This window comes from Electrophorus electricus, chromosome 5 (genome assembly GCF_013358815.1).
Source record: "Electrophorus electricus isolate fEleEle1 chromosome 5, fEleEle1.pri, whole genome shotgun sequence".
NCBI lineage: Eukaryota > Metazoa > Chordata > Actinopteri > Gymnotiformes > Gymnotidae > Electrophorus > Electrophorus electricus.
In genome coordinates this window covers 23,993,439-24,016,375 of record NC_049539.1, presented here as the reverse complement: position 1 = coordinate 24,016,375, position 22,937 = coordinate 23,993,439, and the positions used below count along the sequence as shown (strand labels likewise).

At 37.5% G+C, this 22,937-nt stretch overlaps 1 protein-coding gene across 1 annotated transcript; it reads right to left on the bottom strand.

The window, feature by feature from the left end:
• Window positions 1-1,085: 1,085 nt before the first annotated feature.
• Window positions 1,086-5,617, bottom strand: LOC113591579 (H-2 class I histocompatibility antigen, Q8 alpha chain-like). The gene is made up of 2 exons (XM_035525937.1): window positions 5,429-5,617; window positions 1,086-1,381 (listed from the first exon to the last, which is right to left on the bottom strand). The coding sequence occupies exons 1-2, from the start codon at window positions 5,499-5,501 to the stop codon at window positions 1,086-1,088; spliced, it is 369 nt and encodes a 122-aa protein (XP_035381830.1). The 5' UTR covers window positions 5,502-5,617.
• Between the last annotated feature and the right edge of the window lie 17,320 nt (window positions 5,618-22,937).

Genomic DNA, 22,937 nt, shown 5'->3' with positions numbered 1-22,937 from the left:
AGGTCTAGTAATTAGCCAAGCAATCAGGCATGAAAGGAGAATTTCAGAAAACACAACAGTAGGCAAGTCTGAAGGAATCCTCACTAATCAGTTTAGCAATTTGAACATGAAAATTAAACATTCTGGTTTCACATGAGATTAGACTGCGCATACATACATGTTGTGTAATTTGCTCATTGTCATTTATGTAAACAATCATAAACTGGAATATATAATGGCTTTCTTTTCTCTATGTCTTGCCCTGCCTGCTTGGTGCTGTGATGCCACACCTCTCTCTACCTCATTAGACCCATACCAGTACCTCATTAGATCAATAACAGTACCTCATTAGATCAATAACAGTACCTCATTAGACCCATACCAGTACCTCATTAGATCAATAACAGTACCTCATTAGGCCAATACAAGTACCTCATTAGATCAATACCAGTACCTCATTAGACCCATACCAGTACTTCATTAGACCAATAACAGTACCTCATTAGCTCAATACCAGTACCTCATTAGACCAATACCAGTACCTCATTAGGCCAATACCTTTTCTTAGTCTAATACCAAAAATGTAAAATATTTTGTGTGAGAGATTGCTATTTATACTGTGTGTTGCAGACTGTGTGCAGGTTTACACATAAAATGCAGAATCGATATTATCCACCAGGTGGCAGCATTTCAGAGTCTCGCGCTTCACTGTCTGGCTTTTTCCACTCTATGATCAGCACTTCAGCACTAGCTGAGTTCTTATATTTGGAAAGCTGTAATAACTAAAACAAATTTAGGTTTGCTTTAATGAATCTTTTCTAAATTATTGCTTAAAACCAAACTACCTGAAATACACTGATACACTGCTAATGCCACAGGTATTTAATACACAAAAGGTTAATGTAAAAATATGTAAGCATCTATTCAAAATATTTGATCTTTTTGGAACACATCTAAACATTTATTATAATCTACATTTAACCATACAAATGGATATTAAAGGCTTTTTATAATTAAAAGTATTTTCCTGCTCATGGTGTATTGCTCATGTGTTACACTCCTCGCCGTTACACAAGTAATGAATGTTAGGACCTGCTGTGTGGAGTTTAGTCATTCATGTACTGAGTGTGTTTATTCTCACCTTTAGTCTCATTGAAGCGTTCCATTAATGTACCAATGCCGACTTTGAAGCTCTCCTGATTACCCTGCAGTGTCTGAGTCTGTCTGCTCCAGTAGTCTGCACCCTCACTCTTCTCTATCCACTCTGTCTTTGGGATCATCTTCCTGATGATGTTGTCATAGTACACAAACTGCTCTCCATCCACCAGACCCACAATAGTGAACTCTGGGAAATTGATTCCTGGTGTGACTGCAGTGTAGAAGTACTGCAGAGAATGGGAACCTGTAAAAGTTTAAAGAATCATGTAAATTAGCATTTTCTGACTGAAAATGGCTCACAAAAAAACAAAACATCAAAATCACATTAAACTGACATTTTATTTATTTTCAAATTCTTCTTAATTCTGTTTTACAAACAGTGCTTAATCTGGCAAGTAAATGATAAACCTCCAACATGCAGGCACTTAATCTGATTTACTGACAGCTGTACCTGCCCGCTGAATAAATTAGCATTAATGAGCTACACTGCGGAAAATCATTAGTTAATCATTAACGAGCTAAGGAAAACATTATTTTACACTATAATACAATATGGGGCAAAAAATACAAAAATAGTGTGAATTACGGACTAAATAACAATCACAGCTCAAAACTTGTGTCTCAAGACTGCTGACTACTGAATATTGCTGACTCTGCATACTGAGGCTTGTCTACACTAGATAGAGATAAATCCAAAAATTCCATTAAATTTACAGAAATGCAGCAAAGTAAAGATCAGTTAAGTTACTACTTTATCTGAAGTCACAGAAGGCTGCAAAGAGACTCTCAGGATCACAACAAAGCATTTAACAGCTGCTCTGCTGTGTCAGCGCCTCGACTCTTACCAGCAGCTTTTTATTATTGCTGTATTTAGACATCTCATTACCATGTTCTGTTTTGTTTCTTTATTCCATTATGGAGAACAAAGACTCTCTGCACTTGCACTCACATCTCTCTCCCTCCCTGCTGACGTCACATTTGTAATTAAAACACCAACACATTTCAAATAGGAACACACGTATTAAGAGTGCAACAAAACTTGCATGCTGCAATTAAGGTTTCCAAATATTCCAAATATTTAAGCTGTAATGATGGGGATCAGGACAAGCTTTACAGTATTCCATGGGAATTGGAATAAAATGTCTGTTAACATAGCAGTAATGCTGTGAGCGTGGACATACATATAGTTTAATCCAAAACATTCTCAGCCTACTGCTGGGGTACAAGGGAACAGAGTAGAGACAGGGATAAAGCACAAAGGTGTGGGGTGGGGATGGTGTTGGGGATGTCAGGGAATGTGTGGGATGAGGATAGTGTGAGGGTTATCAAGAGATGGGTGGGGTATGAAGGTGTAAGGGATGTTGGGGGATGAGTGGGATGAGGACAGTGACCAGTCCTATGACCAGGACAATACAAGACACCCTGAGGCATTATGTGTATGTGAGGAGATGCATATTTAACAGATTCTGCACAGTTACTTCCTTCATCTGCGCTTCTTTTATGACGATTGGCCTTAGGACAGCCTGTAAAGATTAAAGAGTATATGTGCTTGAACTGACCATAAATGGTTAGGGTTATACTTACAGGGAGTGAGGTCTAATGCTCATGAGTTAAAGAGTGGAGCAGCTACAAACTTTTGGTTCAGAGAGAATGCAGAAAAAACAACAGAATGAACAGAATGTTGTTTTGTTTCCCATTAAAGTTTGAATCGATCTACAGAGCTGTATGGAGATGAAATTCTGTCCCCACTCGAGGGACAACCCCCGGCAGGCTGGTCGGTCTCCGACCCAGCCAATGACTGGGGGACTGGTTGGAGTTCCTTCCCTCTTCCCCAGACTAGTGAATGTGTGTGGTGGTGTTCATGTGCCTGTCCCTGTCACTGTGTCTGTCCCAATTACACTAAATGTATCGGTCACTTTGTTCCCCTTTGTGTCTGTGTCCGTGCCCGTTAGTGTGCGTCCCTGTGTCTGTCATCGTTTTGGTCCTTCCCCCCGCTACCCTGCTCGCGCTGGCCCGTGGCGGGTTGTCTGGTCCTCGCCTTTTGCCGTTGGTCTCAGGGCCACAGCCCAGTAGGCTGGCACCCCGGGAATCGCACCCTTGGGGGGGGGGGGGGGGGGGGGGGGGGGGGGGTTGGATGGATGCATGTTAGATTGATATTAAAACGTATGTTTTTGTTTAACATGCCTCATCCCCGCATCCTCCTCAACCCGTAAAACGTTACACTATGATTTTACTTTGAAGTGTTTTTACTCCAGGAATTTGGAGCAATGGAATAGAAAATATGTTTGAAATACAAACCCTTCCAGTGGGTCATTATATTTTTTTCCTCACGCTCAAGCCTTCTACCAAAGACCTCAGTTAAGAGTGCAGCGCACTATTACAGTTCCTACTGCACTCTTCTGCACTGAGAATGATGTTATCATTCCTGGGATCTGTTGGAGCCAGTTCTACAGCTTAGGGGTCACAGCCCCAATTGCACATATCACCACTGAGACAACTTTGGTGTTAACCTTCCACATTCTATCACCTGTTGGTACCATGTCAATCCAGCACCATCAGCAACCCATAGAGCAAACTTGCGTCAGTGGGTAACTCTAAAAGCACGCAGAATTCGGGAGTTTTAAATACCTTGATCAACAGAAACTTATTATTCACTTTCATCTCCTTTCTCACACACACACTGTAACGCTGAGTGGTAAGGAGGAGGATGCATGTGCAGAAAAGAATGAGATTTATCACGGGCAAATCCAGAGTCATAGTCGTAAGGGGTAGTCCAGGGTCATAGATCCAATATGGAGATTACGGGGATACATTATCAAACAAACAAAATACATGAAGACAAACAGGGGAAGCAGGCTATAACAAAGGCTAGGAGTACAAACTTAAATACATGCATATACAGGCTTTCAAATCATGAATCACTAAGAGGAAAAGAAGACAGATGTGTGCCAGTCTTATATAATAATAATAATAATAATAATAATAATAATAAGTGGTAATATTTGGGTGAAAAGGGGAATTGAGTTGGAGACAAGTTCGAGATCATTTGAAATGTCATGCTTATACCACATTAAAAATATTTTTTATGTTTTGCGTGATAATTATACATGATTATCCTTTCATGTATGTTAAGTAACTATTCTGAGTTTGATAAGAAATGTACATGGTAACTCTATAGCATATTTTGAAGCTAATAATTCTACATGGCATAAGATTCTCATTTGGACCTTTTGTGTATAGGTGATAAAGGCCTTTAATGGGACAGCACTAAGAAATTCATGATCTCTAAATAGAGTTCCCACATCTGTACCCTACCTTAACTTTGTGTTGCTCTGGTATTATTTTAAATCTGTTTTTGAATATTTTGAAAACGATAAAAAACGAGTTAGTTTATAATCAATTTAATTAAACATGAAAACATCACCACCTCAAACGTTTTAGCTCAAAGCGATCAATTCCTTTAGTTTTTGCCATTTCTAATTGCACAGCATTAATAATTCCCTGCTCTGCATTAGCTATTCCTCAGAGAACATCACCAAGCAGAAGTCTCCAAGCAGAACCAGCGTCCCACGGTTAAAAACGCAACCAACCTGACAAAGATTTCATGAAGGACGCACGGAACACACTACTGGAAGAAGAGGTTTCATGAGACTAGTTACTGACCAAATGCCGAAAACCGATTACAAAGATAAATCAGCATAGTTGCATTTAGGAATGTATTCTTTAATTCCTGTAAGATGCCCGGGAAAACCTTTACGCGGGGTTTTCTCTGTTTACAAACACAATACAATCAACAGTGCACTTAAAACCTTAAAACCTTTTTCTCGAGTTACTCCTCCAGCTTTATAAAACTGAACCGACGACTATTAGACTTCCAGTCTATTATCGATAATACGTACAAATGGGCCTAGATCACTTAATTTTAAGTGATAATGTGGCATTCCCGTAGTGTAAAACTTTATGAGGTAGATTCCCAGACCCAGATCAGGCCTAGCCGTACACGAATAAAAGTCTCCAATGCTGCTTCACCAGGGACATCGCAATTTAGGTTTAATTAGACAAATTACTTAACAAATTAATTAACAACGCTCATGGTTCGATCCTCATGAAGCATATATACTGTCTATCATACTAATCAGAGTATAGGTAACCTAAAAAAAATTCTGGATAAAAATGTCTATATGTGACTATATGTTTGGAGATACCGTGCAAGACATCTGCTGAACATGTTAATAAAACCGACTGCGATGTTAACAGGGTACACAGTTCTAAGTATTAATTTCGATCTTACCTGCCAGATGAACATTAAACGCAAGGAAAATGAGGGCTTTCATGATCACGCCCCCGTCCATCTTTGCGTACATTTCAAGGCCAAACGATTTGCAGTTTTAGCCTGTTAATAAAAGGTTTCAGTATATGAGAAGATCTATCCGCGCTCCTCGTCTGTCTGGGCAGTAAGACTTGCTTGTCACCGTGAGGAAAGTTCATATGGAAAAATTCTGTCCAATGAGAATCAGGATTCAGGCGCAGAGTCATGAGTCACTAAGGAGAAAAGAAGAGAGGAGGTTGAATTCGAAAGCGCCCGTTTTTTTCCCCACGATGAAGGTGCTTTAGTAGCAGCAGGATTTTTTTGTGTTTTTGTAAAGGGTTAGGCTTCATCAGTTTGTGTAGTTTAATGTTATTATATATATTATTATATAATTATATAATTATTATATAATTATATAATTATATAATTATATAATTATTATATATTATATAATAATGTTATTATTTATATATACTACTGTATTAGGAATGACTGTATTAAATATGTACAAAGGCTCACGATAACATAACGATAAATAACGATAACATAACGATAAATAACTTAAATTGGATTGCAAATGTAAGCTTTCACAAGGCATTTGATGTTTTGCATATTTTGTAAACATATCTTTACAGTGGAGAACTAGTTTCTCTATTCAAACAAAATCCTAGCATTGTTTTTGTTTTTTGTTTGATTGTTTGTTTGTGCAACCTGTTCATAAAATTAGTAGAAATGTTGGTAGAAATGGTCATCTCTGATAATGTTTTCTTCTTGATGTTCACTAGATTTATTCCCACCCAGGACGACCCATAAACACAGCAATTGCATCTACACATCACGCATACAGCATAGAACCATTTACAATCCATCATCTCTGTTACACCACACACCATGATCCAATCCATCTAACAAGCTGCATGATTTACACCAAAAACATATTACATTGATAAATAGTGTAACTGCTATATGTTAACACATGCTGACATTGGTGGACTCTTGATGGGACCAGGTTAAAGGCTGACATGCACTGTTTGGCATAAATGTTAATTGTGTTTGTTCAATCATGTGTAAGCCTTGATTCATCAAAACACTCACAGTACACTCAACTGGATGAATGTGGTACATTCATCTGAGATTTGCCAGGACAGTGATACCATGTTGCCAAAACCCGTTGGTGTAAAATAAAGTGTGGATTTTAATTCTCTGGATATCAAGTGTTGCTTGTTTCACTTTGTTGTTGTTCTTGTTGTTTTGTTTTGTTTTTAAAGTTTTTGATCTTTCCAAGCACTTTGGTGCACAGTGAAGTTCTGCCAGAACACATTTTTTCAAATAATATGTGCAATACAAAAAATGTAATTTGTTAGATCGTGTGCATATCGTTCCTCTGTGTGTGTATTAATGTCAGTATCACAACCACATAACAGGACAACACAAGCACTAGCCACAGTAAAGGGCCCTTTTGCAACCCAGCACAGATGTTCCCTTATCACTATATACACAGAGAGATGCATTAATATATACATTTAAAATAAAGTCAACAGATAATTAGATAAACATAACAATCACTCTATTTTTTAACAGTAGTTTTCATCTGGAGACCCGCTGCCCTGCAAGGTTTAGTTACATCACAGCTCAGTTTAATATTTAGATTTTACTGAAAGCCTTGATTACCTGTTGTAATTAAATAATTGTAAAGAATTCTGTCACAAAGGTAGATAACCTAAATTGCATAGCCAGAAAAACCAGTAACCACTAAGCGAACTTAATAAAATCAAATGTGACTTCATATGATAGGCATATATCATATTAATGGACTTTTGTTCTAATTTGACAGGCAACATGTCATTGTAACTAAGGCTGAAGGCAGCCATCTTACCCATGACTCAAAGTGAGGACTGACAGATGGTAAACATGAGCTCTGACCACCGGACCAAACAGGCAACTCTCTGGCAAAAGCAGCCAGAGCAATATATAATAATGTAATATTACATAATATATATAATCAATTTTATTTATAGGCACCTTTCAGGATACCCAATGACACTTTACAATACAAGAGCAAATGAAAACATGATAAGAATTGTTAGAATAGCAGGCTAAAATCACCAGAATAATAAAATGACAACACAGTGGATAAACCTAAATAAAATGAGAGATTAAGACATGGTAAAAGTTACAGTGTTGAGTGACAGGACAAAACACAATTATGATAACAAAGCAATGAGGCAATAAGAAGAAAAAAGAATAACAGATCAGGAAAGTCAGAATGAAAGAGAAGGCTTTCAGTGATTTTGGCAGGTGGAAAGTGATCAGCAGATACAGGGGTGCAAGGGAACGAAATTCCATGGCCTATTTACCTTCATAAGTGGTGACATACTATTTTATTGCTTCGTATTGGCTTATTTATTATGCCGTTAATGGTTTAATATTGCATATGTAAGATTTTTATCTTAATGAGCCTCAGACTTTTCACAAAAGGGCATATTCCAGCCCCGAGTACAGTGTAAAATGTGTTAAATAAAGTATTTTTATTTATTTTATAACTCCGATGAACAGCTGAACAAAATTGAGGATCCCTTCATGCAGAATCCAAAGCTTTCTAAAGGCTTCATCGTATTCTCACAACTTCTACTTCACAGTAGAAGGTCAGTGCAGGCCCATATGATGGCCGTGCACTTTTTAAAAACTTGGCTATGCAGGATAATACACAGCATCACCAGTTGCTTGGCAGAAATGCAGTAAGCAGGCTGCTCTCTAAAGTGAAAGTAGAAGAGTTATGAGAAAAGGCCAGTGTTACTGGAAAGTTTATCTGAGGTTTTCTCAAGAGGGAACGTCTGAGTTGAAGTTATGTGATTTGTCAGGAATCCTGTGTGAAAATGATCTGATCATCACCGCATGCAGTTCCTGGTCACTAAAGTCTCCCACAACTGCATCACTCCAGAGATAAGATGAATAGACTCTTCAGCATGTTTAGTGCTGCATTTAGTTAATTATTGGAAAAGCAAAGTTTCAGAACTACCCCCAATTTATATCACCTCATATACGCAAAAGCTAATGGCTTTACACATTTTCAAATTGTAGTGTCTTGATATAGAATCAAATTGTAGAGGTTATGAATGATTCATTGATAGAGCTTTGCATGCCAGAGCTAGTACTAATCAAACTGTACATTTACATTTTAAAGGCTATGACAACTTTAAAGGAACCACCTTTATGAAAACATGTTTCTATATGACTTTACAGAGAGTAGCTTGAATATATGTTTGCTTTTTTTGTTCAGTCTCCCTGTTCAGAAATTAGCCCTCAGGTGATGTCTCTGTGTCCTTAAAATGCTTCTTCATAATTTCTGTTCATCTTTCTTATGAAATAATATGTTCACAATGTAAAACTTCACAAGGTAAAACTTCTCTGTCTCTTTCTTTTATATATATATATATATATATATATATATATATATATATATATATATATATATATATATATATATATATATATACGTAAATGACAGGCAATTACTAACAGGTGTGACATATGGGCGGTGTGGCCACACGGACGAACACACACACACAAACACGGGGAGACCCTTGGGAAGAGGGGCCGACTGTGACTGTAACAATACACTTTATCAGCACTCACACACAATAGTCTAGTGCAGCGTGACATAAACAACAAACAATGAACAAGTACAAAAATATAAACACGGTCAGAAACATGAACAGCGAACATGAAACACTAACATGAAAGAAAAAAAGAAACTGAACTATGCTGTTGATCTGCTTTACTGTAGGTAATATACTGTAGATATCATACTGTAGGTAATATACTGTAGGTAATATACTGTAGGTAATGTACTGTAGGTAATATACTGTAGATATCATACTGTAGGTAATGTACTGTAGGTAATATACTGTAGGGATCATACTGTAGGTAATATACTGTAGGGATCATACTGTAGGTAATATACTGTAGAGATCATACTGTAGGTAATATACTGTAGGTAATATACTGTAGAGATCATACTGTAGGTAATATACTGTAGGTAATATACTGTAGAGATCATACTGTAGGTAATATACTGTAGGTAATATACTGTAGGGATCATACTGTAGGTAATATACTGTAGGGATCATACTGTAGGTAATATACTGTAGGTAATATACTGTAGAGATCATACTGTAGGTAATATACTGTAGGTAATATACTGTAGGTAATATACTGTAGAGATCATACTGTAGGTAATATACTGTAGGTAATATACTGTAGAGATCATACTGTAGGTAATATACTGTAGGTAATATACTGTAGGGATCATACTGTAGGTAATATACTGTAGGTAATATACTGTAGAGATCATACTGTAGGTAATATACTGTAGGTAATATACTGTAGGTAATATACTGTAGGTAATATACTGTAGAGATCATACTGTAGGTAATATACTGTAGGTAATATACTGTAGAGATCATACTGTAGGTAATATACTGTAGGTAATATACTGTAGGGATCATACTGTAGGTAATATACTGTAGGTAATATACTGTAGGGCTCATACTGTAGGTAATATACTGTAGGGCTCATACTGTAGGTAATATACTGTAGGTAATATACTGTAGGGCTCATACTGTAGGTAATATACTGTAGAGATCATACTGTAGGTAATATACTGTAGGTAATATACTGTAGAGATCATACTGTAGGTAATATACTGTAGGGCTCATACTGTAGGTAATATACTGTAGGGATCATACTGTAGGTAATATACTGTAGGTAATATACTGTAGAGATCATACTGTAGGTAATATACTGTAGGGCTCATACTGTAGGTAATATACTGTAGGTAATATACTGTAGAGATCATACTGTAGGTAATATACTGTAGAGATCATACTGTAGGTAATATACTGTAGGTAATATACTGTAGAGATCATACTGTAGGTAATATACTGTAGGTAATATACTGTAGGCAATATACTGTAGGGATCATATTGTAGGTAATATACTGTAGGTAATATACTGTAGGGATCATACTATAGGTAATATACTATAGGTAATATACTGTAGGTAATATACTGTAGGTAATATACTGTAGAGATCATACTGTAGGTAATATACTGTAGGTAATATACTGTAGGGATCATACTGTAGGTAATATACTGTAGGTAATATACTGTAGGTAATATACTGTAGAGATCATACTGTAGGTAATATACTGTAGGTAATATACTGTAGAGATCATACTGTAGGTAATATACTGTAGGTAATATACTGTAGGGATCATACTGTAGGTAATATACTGTAGGTAATATACTATAGGTAATATACTGTAGGTAATATACTGTAGGTAATATACTGTAGGGATCATACTGTAGGTAATATACTGTAGGTAATATACTGTAGAGATCATACTGTAGGTAATATACTGTAGGTAATATACTGTAGAGATCATACTGTAGGTAATATACTGTAGGTAATATACTGTAGGTAATATACTGTAGGGATCATACTGTAGGTAATGTACTGTAGGTAATATACTGTAGAGATCATACTGTAGGTAATATACTGTAGGTAATATACTGTAGGTAATATACTGTAGAGATCATACTGTAGGTAATATACTGTAGGTAATATACTGTAGGGATCATACTGTAGGTAATATACTGTAGGTAATATACTGTAGGGATCATACTATAGGTAATATACTGTAGGTAATATACTGTAGGGATCATACTGTAGGTAATATACTGTAGGTAATATACTATAGGTAATATACTGTAGGTAATATACTGTAGGTAATATACTGTAGAGATCATACTGTAGGTAATATACTGTAGGTAATATACTGTAGGTAATATACTGTAGAGATCATACTGTAGGTAATATACTGTAGGTAATATACTGTAGGGATCATACTGTAGGTAATATACTGTAGGTAATATACTATAGGTAATATACTGTAGGTAATATACTGTAGGTAATATACTGTAGAGATCATACTGTAGGTAATATACTGTAGGTAATATACTGTAGGTAATATACTGTAGGGATCATACTGTAGGTAATATACTGTAGGTAATATACTGTAGGTAATATACTGTAGAGATCATACTGTAGGTAATATACTGTAGGTAATATACTGTAGGTAATATACTGTAGAGATCATACTGTAGGTAATATACTGTAGGTAATATACTGTAGGTAATATACTGTAGGTAATATACTGTAGAGATCATACTGTAGGTAATATACTGTAGGTAATATACTGTAGAGATCATACTGTAGGTAATATACTGTAGGTAATATACTGTAGGGATCATACTGTAGGTAATATACTGTAGGTAATATACTGTAGGTAATATACTGTAGAGATCATACTGTAGGTAATATACTGTAGGTAATATACTATAGGTAATATACTGTAGGTAATATACTGTAGGTAATATACTGTAGAGATCATACTGTAGGTAATATACTGTAGGTAATATACTGTAGAGATCATACTGTAGGTAATATACTGTAGGTAATATACTGTAGGTAATATACTGTAGAGATCATACTGTAGGTAATATACTGTAGGGATCATACTGTAGGTAATATACTGTAGGTAATATACTGTAGGGATCATACTGTAGGTAATATACTGTAGAGATCATACTGTAGGTAATATACTGTAGGTAATATACTGTAGGGATCATACTGTAGGTAATATACTGTAGGTAATATACTGTAGGGATCATACTATAGGTAATATACTGTAGGTAATATACTATAGGGATCATACTGTAGGTAATATACTGTAGGTAATATACTGTAGGTAAAAGACTGTAGAGATCATACTGTAGGTAATATACTGTAGGTAATATACTGTAGGGATCATACTGTAGGTAATATACTGTAGGTAATATACTGTAGAGATCATACTGTAGGTAATATACTGTAGGTAATATACTGTAGGGATCATACTGTAGGTAATATACTGTAGGTAATATACTGTAGAGATCATACTGTAGGTAATATACTGTAGGTAATATACTGTAGGTAATATACTGTAGAGATCATACTGTAGGTAATATACTGTAGGTAATATACTGTAGGGATCATACTGTAGGTAATATACTGTAGGGATCATACTGTAGGTAATATACTGTAGGTAATATACTGTAGAGATCATACTGTAGGTAATATACTGTAGGGATCATAATGTAGGTAATATACTGTAGGTAATATACTGTAGGTAATATATTGTAGGTAATATACTGTAGGGCTCTACACTGCAGGTAATATGCTGTAATAAATATACAGGAAAACTATTTAAGAGCTGCTTTGTCTTTGCTGGAGAATGGAAACACTTCAGACCAACTCATGTTTGTGTTTGATACAGTAATAAAATTTTCACACACAAGATTATTGGGTAAAACTCTTATAAAATATTGACCTACAGTCCAAATTATTGCTTATATTTGTTCTCACTCTCTCTCTCTCTCTCTCTCTCTCTCTCTCTCTCTCTCTCTCTCTCTCTCTCTCTATCTCTCTCTCTGTGCAGTATAAAGGCTGTAAACTCTCTTGCTGTTTGGCAGTGTGTGGACATCGTGCCAAACCTGTTTGTGTGCCAGTGCCAGTGTTGTCTGGTAGAGGCGGGTGGAAACTCCCCAGAATTCCAGAAATACATGCAGAAATACTTTCGGTATGTTATCATCAGAATCACTGAACAGCTGCCCCTGTAGGACCTCCATGTTACTGCACTCTCAGTACTCTGTAACGTTTCTCTCAGTTAAGTATCATGTCCAACTCCTGAAGTCTGCTGTACTACATGAAATGTAATTGTCAAAAGAGTTTATACAGATTTGTGGAGTCTTAAAGAATGGAATATCTAGTCAAATTATAAAATATAATCAAAGTTTGCATTTTTGATCATTATATTTGAAATTGTATCTGAATGTAAACATGGTCACTCAGGGTCTTGATACACATATCAAAATAATTCTTTACATTTAGAAGATTTCAGCATTCCTAAGACTCTATGATTAAAAGGAATGAGAAAAACTAAGCAACTCTGATGGGAAAATTCTAAACAGAAAAACAACTTGATGAAAGACACCTTTATTAATAAGCTACAGTGAATGTATAAATGTGTGATTTAAAAGCAACTTATATAATATAGTATATAATTTAAGATGTTTACACAATTCACAACTTAAATCTCAAATGTTTTTAAACAGTTTATGGTATGACATGACTTGCAGATCTTTAAATTAAAGTATGACCCAGATGTTTGTTTGTAAAGGAATTAATTAAATAAGTATCTAGAAAAATAAAAAACAAATGAACGCAGCCATACTAGTCTGACCTGCTGCTGGCAGCAATATAACACACTTGAGAAACCATGTGATTTCTCAGAAGTCTGTTTTCCCTGAGTCATACTGAACTCCAACTATTATGAACTTTACTGAAATTAGTGGCATTTTTAGAGCCAAGCAAGCTCATCAGTCTACTGTTACCACGGTAAGCTGCTTGTTTTTTGTGAATAAGTGAATAAGTAATTATGGTATTTTGGCAGCGTGGCATTAATGTGTAACTGCTCTGCATCACTAGTTGCTAGGAAGAAAATATGAGAGGAGGTTGATTGTAACCCCACAGCTCAGCACCTATTGCACCAACCTCATATATTATGACACTGAGGGATTAGAGTATTTTTCCACCTTCACGTCCTTCGAGCAGAGAGAAACTGCAGGTTTATAAAGACTGCGAGAAGAAGTCTTCAGGAAATGACATAACATATTTAAATGTTATATAATAATAATAATAAATAATAATAATAATAATAATAATAATAATAATAATAATAATAATAATAATAATAATAACATGTTACATAAATATTTAAATATATTAATCTAGTCAGGCCTGGGTCTACAGAGGTACCAAAGCATGCACTGTACCCTTTACCAGTTTGAATTTCTGAGAAGATCAATGTGCACATGTATCTGACATTTCTCTAAGGTGTGTTTTATCTCTGCTAATCTTTACACAGACAGTAGTGCAGTGTGCCTGTACACCTGATGTCCTGCTTATTAAATCACACTGCTATATTTAATCATTTAGGGGTCTCCAACTCTCCTCACACTTAACTAGCTTTGCTTCTCTGTGTAAGTTAAACTAGTTTAAAGTAAATTAAACTAGTAAATAAAACCAGCTTTAACAGTGTAGCAAGAGTGCTGACCCACATACTGGTCTTTTATATTTATCCTTTATTGTTTTCATTACATGTTGCTAAGCAGAATGTCACAGACGATGGTTTAGAAAGTAAAAGGAGAGCACTGGTTAAAAAAGTCTAGTGTTGTTTAACCTGCTCCTACTATGTTACATTTACTCAAATTATAATTTCATGCACGATTTAAAAACACAGTGTTCTATGTGTTTATTACTCCAGTACTGAGGTAAACAAACACAGTTATTACAGTGTCCTGTTAAATGACTGTACATATACTACAACTGTACATATACTACAACCATACATATACTACAACTGTACATATACTACAACCATACATGCACTACAACTGCACATATACTATATAAATATATATGATTGTTTTACAGAAGAATAGCTAGCATAGCTTCACACCACACTGACCCACATGGACAAAGGGAGGGTAATTATGTTTGTTTGTGTTGATAGTCTTTGTTAAGACTGTGCTATTGTAATAAAAATCATCTCTTCAAGCAGAAAAGATGTTTCTTTGTTCTTCCATTCAGATGGTACAGTATAGTGCAAAAACTAAATTATGGGATTGCAGAAGTGTTTACGTATACCACAGTTAATCTAAAAAGGGAGAAAAAAAGTAAAGACTTGAAGAGTTTTTCAAGAAAAAGATTACAGTTTGTTGGAAAAATTTGTTTGTTTGGAAAATACAATGTAGTACACATGTTCCATTATTTCTTATGCCAATAAAACACCTGATGGTGACCTGCTACTAACCTGTTGTTATGTCCATTTTAGCAAATGATTATTTCTTTATTATGTGTCATGCATCATGAATCATGTTATTATATTAATCTATTAGCAGAGATACAGTGCATAAAAGCTGTGACGCCATAGTAACAAAGTTTAAATCCTAGGCCACTACCAGCCCAATCAGAGTGAGTGGCAAAAAGTAAAAACTAAACTGTATTGGACAAGAGCTTGACTCGTAACACCCTGGAAGTTAACACCTATCTAGAGGAAAAAGACACACTGTTACCCAGTTGGACCGATTCAATCCTGTGATTGTGAAGCATGTGAAGTTTGAATATCTGGAATTTCTGCACTAACGCATCTGAGCTGATCTTTTATTAGGTCAGAATAAAAAATAAACACAACAATTGTACAGCATCACATCTTTGGTGAGAGATTGCCGGCTGAGGGATTGTTATGTAGGGTTTTGTTTTCTCCAACATGCTTTCACTCTCCTCTCTTTGCACATGGAAGCACAGCGTAATACATCGCATCACTAGTTGCTAGGCAGAAATTCAGAAGAGAGGTTGATTTCTAATATGAAAGTAGAGTATTTGAATTTATCTCCATTTATCTTGAATTTTCTCATTTAAATGTCCACAAATTATTGGTGATTCACCAGTAAAGTGCTCAGTGTCAGTAACTGCTTCAATAAAACACTGAAATTAATAAATACCTTCAGTACTCTGTTAACTAAACAGCATCCATTTAAATACTGGAGAAACAGGTCATAACTACACACAACCTCAGAGCATTTTGAGTGGTTTTGTAGTTTTGAACACTGCAAAGCTGAAAGGAGAGAGAAAGCTGTAGCGCTCAGGCTTCATGAATGAAGAGGTTGTGTGAATGGTGCATGGACAGAACTTTACATTCTAGAAATAACAGTCAGTAACCAAACTGCTCTAAAATCCTGTTTCATTGTTTGCTAGTGAGGAAAATAAAGACTGCTGAGGTGTGGAGGGGTCAGATGAGGACATGAAGATGACTCTGCTGAGTAGAGACACTACAGACCCACTCCTGTTTGTGTTTGATACAGTATTCACTTATGCACACACACACACACACACACACACACACACACACACACACACACACAAAACTCAATAACAAAGAAATATGTGAGATCCTCAGATTATATTTGTGAGGTGCTTGAATCATCACTGGTTAACACCTTTATAAAATCACTGACAGTCCCGCTAGTTGTTTTATCAAGCATAAACCTCTCTCTCTCTCCTGTCCCACCCTGCAGTATAACGTCTGTAAACACCTTGTCGGTTTGACCAAGCATCTTTGGTAGCAAGAGATGGAAAGTCCCTGGGGCTGAAACCCTTTCGATTTGTTAAGATGAAGAACAACTCCCCCTGTTGGCATCCCTGAGGCTTATTTCACTATATATATCAAATGGATCTGTTTAGAAGGCGAGAGAGTATTGTTTGAAATGTCCGCCATAAATGTAAGAGAGTTGTGGTTGAAGCGTCCAGCTATGAATGCATCGGGGCTTTGAATAATGTTACGCACAGCCTCTGCATTCATGGAGGGCGGAATGGTGTGCGAATAGTCACGAGACAAATGTAACGGACAGAAAGCTATGACACAGAGCTCAGTGTCTGGCTTACAGACTGCCTCTTTAACTGTAATGTACCTAGGATTACGCTCTCTGTTCACTTATATAAATAAACCTTGATTGATATTGAGAAAGGTACAACTCCTGTGCAGCTCCTAACTGGGCTCAAACACAGGCAATGTACTCTTTTAGGCCTTAAAAAAATCCTGATTGCAAAATAGGAACCCCCTATTGAAGTCACGTGTGTAGTCACTTCTTTTTGAAAGTGGAACACCCTCCCCAGGTACAGTCACCCATGTCTTTGTGAACTTATTCACAAGTGTCACGGGTGTCAAACATGTGAGTAGTGTGTTCATCTACACTGTAGGTGATATACTGTAGTAAATAAACAGCCTTCAGGAAAATGGTTATTTCAAGACCTGCTTTGTCTTTGCTGGAGAAGAGAGCAGATTGATGAGGTGTGGAGGGGTCAAGTGAGGACATGATGATAATTCTACTCAGTGGAAACACTTCAGACCAACTCATGTTTGTCTTTGATGCAGAAATAAAATTTTCACACACAAGATTATTGGGTGAAACTCTTATAAAATATTGATCTACAGTCCAAATGATTGATTATATTTGTTCTCTCTCTCTCTCTCACACACACACACACACACACACACACACACACACACACACACACACACACACATACACACACACACACGAGTTGATGAAGATGGTGATGAAGACTTTGGCCTTGTCTGTGTTATGGACCCTCTGGATGTGCAGCAACAGGCTCAACACATCCCTGTGCATGATGGGAATCAGAGTTCCCCTTCTACACCAGAGCATGATGGGAATCAGAGTTCCCCTTCTACACCAGAGCATGATGGGAATCCTCCGCCAGTGTGACAGCAGAGGAGACACATGATGACTTCATTAGTTTCCATTAATGTTATTACACTGTTCTTAATTTACCTTCTTTCAACTTTATCCACTCTTATTACTACGTAACGCAATGAAATTCAATAACAATGAAATGCAATGCGAAGACAAAGCCTTCACTATGACATATTAATGTTTTAGGTCAAACATTGTTGTGCCTATATGTGTGGCAATTGACCTAATTTCAAACCAGGCCTGGCCAACCGAACGTAGTCAGGGGCAACAGTGCCTTGGACGTTGCCATGGAAGTGCACTAAGAGATGTGAGAGGCTGCAGTGTCAATGCACCAGCTAACTAAACCAGTTAAACCAGGTGTTCAGGCACTTCCTGCCAACCTTTTTATAGTGATCAGCCAGTACAGTGGTGTAAGCTTCCCTGAGCCGAGTACTCCCTTAAGTCCCTGGTCCACATGACCTCCAACCTCACGTCCCTGCGGAGTTCCCTCAGCTTCTAGCCCCCTCCTGTTCCCCCTGTGACCCAGGAGAGAAGCCGACCTGGTGCTCGAGGTGTAGCCGCCTGGAGAGAGCCGTTTGATGACACAAGACGTCAGGCAATCACTCCTAGCAGAGTTACAATGCTAAAAAACAGTGCCCACAGAAAATGTTGTAGTTATAACCGCACTGTTCAAAGTTCAGAACCACGACTACTAACTGTTACCTGGTCTGACAGATCAGGCAGTGGGATTTCTGTATTAATCAAAAATGTATATTAATATCTGATGGCCCTTTAAGTTATAAAAATGCATAATGTGTTATTTAACATTCAGCTAAACATTTTACAGTAACGTCATTAGTGAAAACAGTCACTGCTAGAAGAAGAATGTGTGAATCTTAAGTTTAGTAATTCATGAAATGTCCTTAGCAATGATGATCTCAGCAATAATCCTAGCAATAGTCTTTCCTGTAGCTGCTGCGGTGAAGGTTTGACATGCAGTGTTTATGTGTATTCATTTGTTCTCTCTTTGTATACTATATTGCATCATCTAGGCAGAAATTCAGACTCTTCTAATGTAGAGTAGAGAGCAGTCGCAGTTGTTGCCCTTTGTTTAATTTATTTATTTATTTGGATTTTCAAACATTATTTGTATATTCATTAGGACCATCTAACAACAACAAAACATCTGTTTTTAGTATTAAGCTACCATTGTCTCCAAATGCATATTAACCTGACATAATCAGTAACGTTAGGTATTTCACATTCTGTATGACCAGAGGGATATTAGAAATCCTGTATGTCTGTCATGTAAATAATCTGATCATCATTGCATTATGTTCTTGGTCATTACAGAGCTCAGACCGTCATAACTGTGTCATTCCAGCCCAAAGATGAACACTTTATTAGGCCTACATGTTCAGATGAATACTGCAGTAATAACCTCTTATAACTACACACAACTTTGCAGCATTCTGAGTGGCTTTGTAGCCCACACACTGCAAAGCTGAAGGGAAAAAGTTAAGGCTTTGGAAAAGAGATTTCATCATTTCAACTTCAATCCTGCTGGTTGATGTGGAGTAACAATGAATGAGAAATGAGAACAATGAGAATGAATGAATGAGAACAATGAATTAGAAAACTGCTACAAAGGCTACAACATCTATTAGAAAATGCCTTCAAGAAAAACATATTTAAATGAATTCAAATGACTTGAACACTTTTGTTGGTAACGCAAGGGAAAAAGTTAGTTTTATTTAGTATAAGCTTGATTCTGTTAAAAATTTGCTGCAGACGTTGACAGTTGACAGCCTTCTGGACAGGAGTGATTTTAAGAACTGTTTTGTTTTTCAGATGATGAAAGTGAAACAAAGTGATGAAGTGTGGAGGGTCAGACGAGGACATGAAGATGATTCTACTGAGTGGAGACACTTCAGACTGGAATCTTTGGAGTATTTTTGTTTGATACAATAACAGAATATTCACACACAGACACACACACACACACACACACACACACACACACACACACACACAGACACACACACACACACAATAAGGAAGAAGAAATCTGCTCTTATATTGTCTGATATTTGAGGCACTTCAAACATTACTGGTTATCACCCTTATAAAATAATTAACCTGTCGTTCAACTGATGGTTCTATCAAACACAGACCTCTCTCTCTGTTATCTGCTGTCTGTTATCTCTCTGGCAGTTTGACACTACGTGTCATGCCAACCTGTGTGTGTGCCTGTTCTGTTTGGAAGATGGAAAGTCCCAGGAGCAGAAACACTTTCAATTTATTAAGATGAAAAACAGCTCCCCCTGCAGGTTGTCAAAATCATCTGCGTTAAAGAATAGATCATGTTTCTTCTTTTAACCAGAGCTTGTTACTATAGCTGTTTCCTGTACTTTATGATTACAGCTCCCTTGATAGGTTTAGTACTGAGGAAAATTAGCACGCCACTGCAGCCTTTACCCCAGCACAGCTCAGCTGATCTTTCGAACCTTAAAAAATCAAGATTTCAGAATGGTTACCGCTCTATTTTATTTACCTGTCTGTAACAGCTGGTAAACCAGCTACATTTACACTTTTATCCAAGGTGACTTACAATTATGACTGAATACATCTTGAGCAATTGAGGCTTATGGGGCTTGCTCAGAGGCTCAGCAGTGTCACCTAGGCAACGGTGGGGCTTGAACTGGCAACCTTCCAATTACAAGTCGAGCAAGTTGATTTTATTGTTATGTACAGTCAAGCCTTTTGATAAAGGAGGCCACCAGCATAGCCACTCATGTCTTTGTGTTCTTTTAAAAAATGATTACATTAATTTATAGTCTGGGATGTAATTTATAGAAGTTTAGCTAATGTATAGCATGTTAGATTTAGGGGCAGCATGTTTAAATTAACTCAAGGCTTAAAGGGTGAGTATGGCAGGCTAGTTTCTTTTCTTTTCATCAGCATCTCTCTTCTCAGAGCCGATACCCCAGTCCCAGAGCCGATACCCCAGTCCCAGAGCCGATGCCCCAGTCCCAGAGCCGATGCCCCAGTCCCAGAGCCGATGCCCCAGTCCCAGAGCCGATGCCCCAGTCCCAGAGTCGATTCCCCAGTCCCAGAGCCGATGCCCCAGTCCCAGAGCCGATGCCCCAGTCCCAGAGTCGATTCCCCAGTCCCAGAGCCGATGGCCCAGTCTCAGAGCCGATACCCCAGTCCCAGAGCCGATGGCCCAGTCTCAGAGCCGATGCCCCAGTCCCAGAGTCGATGACCCAGTCCCAGAGCCGATGCCCCAGTCTCAGAGCCGATGCCCCAGTCCCAGAGTCGATGCCCCAGTCCCAGAGCCGATGACCCAGTCTCAGAGCCGATGCCCCAGTCCCAGAGCCGATGACCCAGTCCCAGAGCCGATGCCCCAGTCCCAGAGCCGATGGCCCAGTCTCAGAGCCGATGCCCCAGTCTCCGTGCCAACGTTCTATCAGGCCAAGAGTCACTGCCAGCATCCTGCAGGGAAGCTCGAGTCCCTGGATGTCCCACAGCACCCTTGGACTCACCTGTGGGTGTGCTGGGTGGACTTATTCACTGACCTCATAGTCTCTAAGGGAGCAGCACCATCCTAGTTGTGGTAGAGGTGATGTCCCATCCCTCCGAAGTGTCCACCTCTTTCATGCCTCCTATTTCCGCCCCCCTGCATTAGATCAAAACCCTGAACACACCACCTCCTGACCTTATTTCCAAGTACAGCACTCTGAATCTAACACGTCTATCTCATGGTGGAAATATATGTGTGTGAAATAACATGAAAATGTTATTTTTGTGGGTGTATGTACTATTTTTGTAAGATTTTACCAATGATTTCAAATCTATTTTTGAAACATTAGTTTGGCTAACGGTTTTGGGTTTTAGAAATGTTGGATGGTAAACTCTTCTGAACTAAACATTAAATGTTGTAAATAGGTTACTGTTACAGTTTTGGAAATGACCTTTTTGTCATTTATTGATTATTTATTCATTAAATACACTGAATCTGTTCTTTTTATTTCCCTCAGTGGTAATGTGGCCAGACCGCTCCTGCTGTTTGGGCTGACTGCATAACACACACTGTGCAGAGGAGTGCACACCCAATTATTTCCAGTGCATTACGCTGGGCCCGAGCCGGAATTGAGTCATACGTGTGATTCTGTCAGAGAGAAGTCAACAACTAAACCAGTGAATTAAACTCGTAAATAAAACGAGGATAAAAAGTGTAGAACTAACTCTGTTCAACACAATGTTGCTTTCGGCTTGTCCTCTGTTGGTGTGTGATTACATCACATGTTGCTAGGCAGAACTTCACAGAGAAGGTTGATTTATAAGGTAAAAGGAAAGAAGATTAGTGGTGTCTACACCACACCTGCATGCTTTTTTTACTCATAGTTAAAAACATGGTAAAGTATCTTCATTACTCCAGTACTGAGCTAAACGGACAATTTATTTATTACATATTCTTATTATTTTGTTATTACAGCGTCTAGTTAAACACTGGTGAAACATCTCACCTGTACAAATACTACAACTACACACATACAACTGTATATGTACTACACACCTAAATAAAGTGATGAGAGGCCAGTGCCTTATCTCTGCCTCTCTGCTTTACACAATATTCTTCAGCCTAAATTATAATGTGGTGGTTTGGTTTAGTGTAAAGTAAATGAAGGGACTGCAGGAATGTTGCCTTTACACAAACAACAGTCAAGGTTTAATGGCTATCACATCTAACAAAGGAGATACTTTTAATAAAATTACCACACTCTTCGAAGTTATGCAGACAATGCAAGCAATGCAGTTTTTATGCCAGTAAAGAATCTTCAATTGAATTGATAGAATGGATTTTTTTTTAGTTCATTATTCACTTACGAAAAAAGTCAAAGAAAGTGAAACAAACTGAACTATACTGGTGACCTGCTATAACCTGCCTCTACGGTAAGAGGAACAGCCTTCTGGCTGGCAGAACTGTGTGTCATTCTAGGTGAAGAAAGCAAAACAATGTCAAGAAATGATATTGCAGGATAATTCTGACACTCCCAGTTACTGGATAA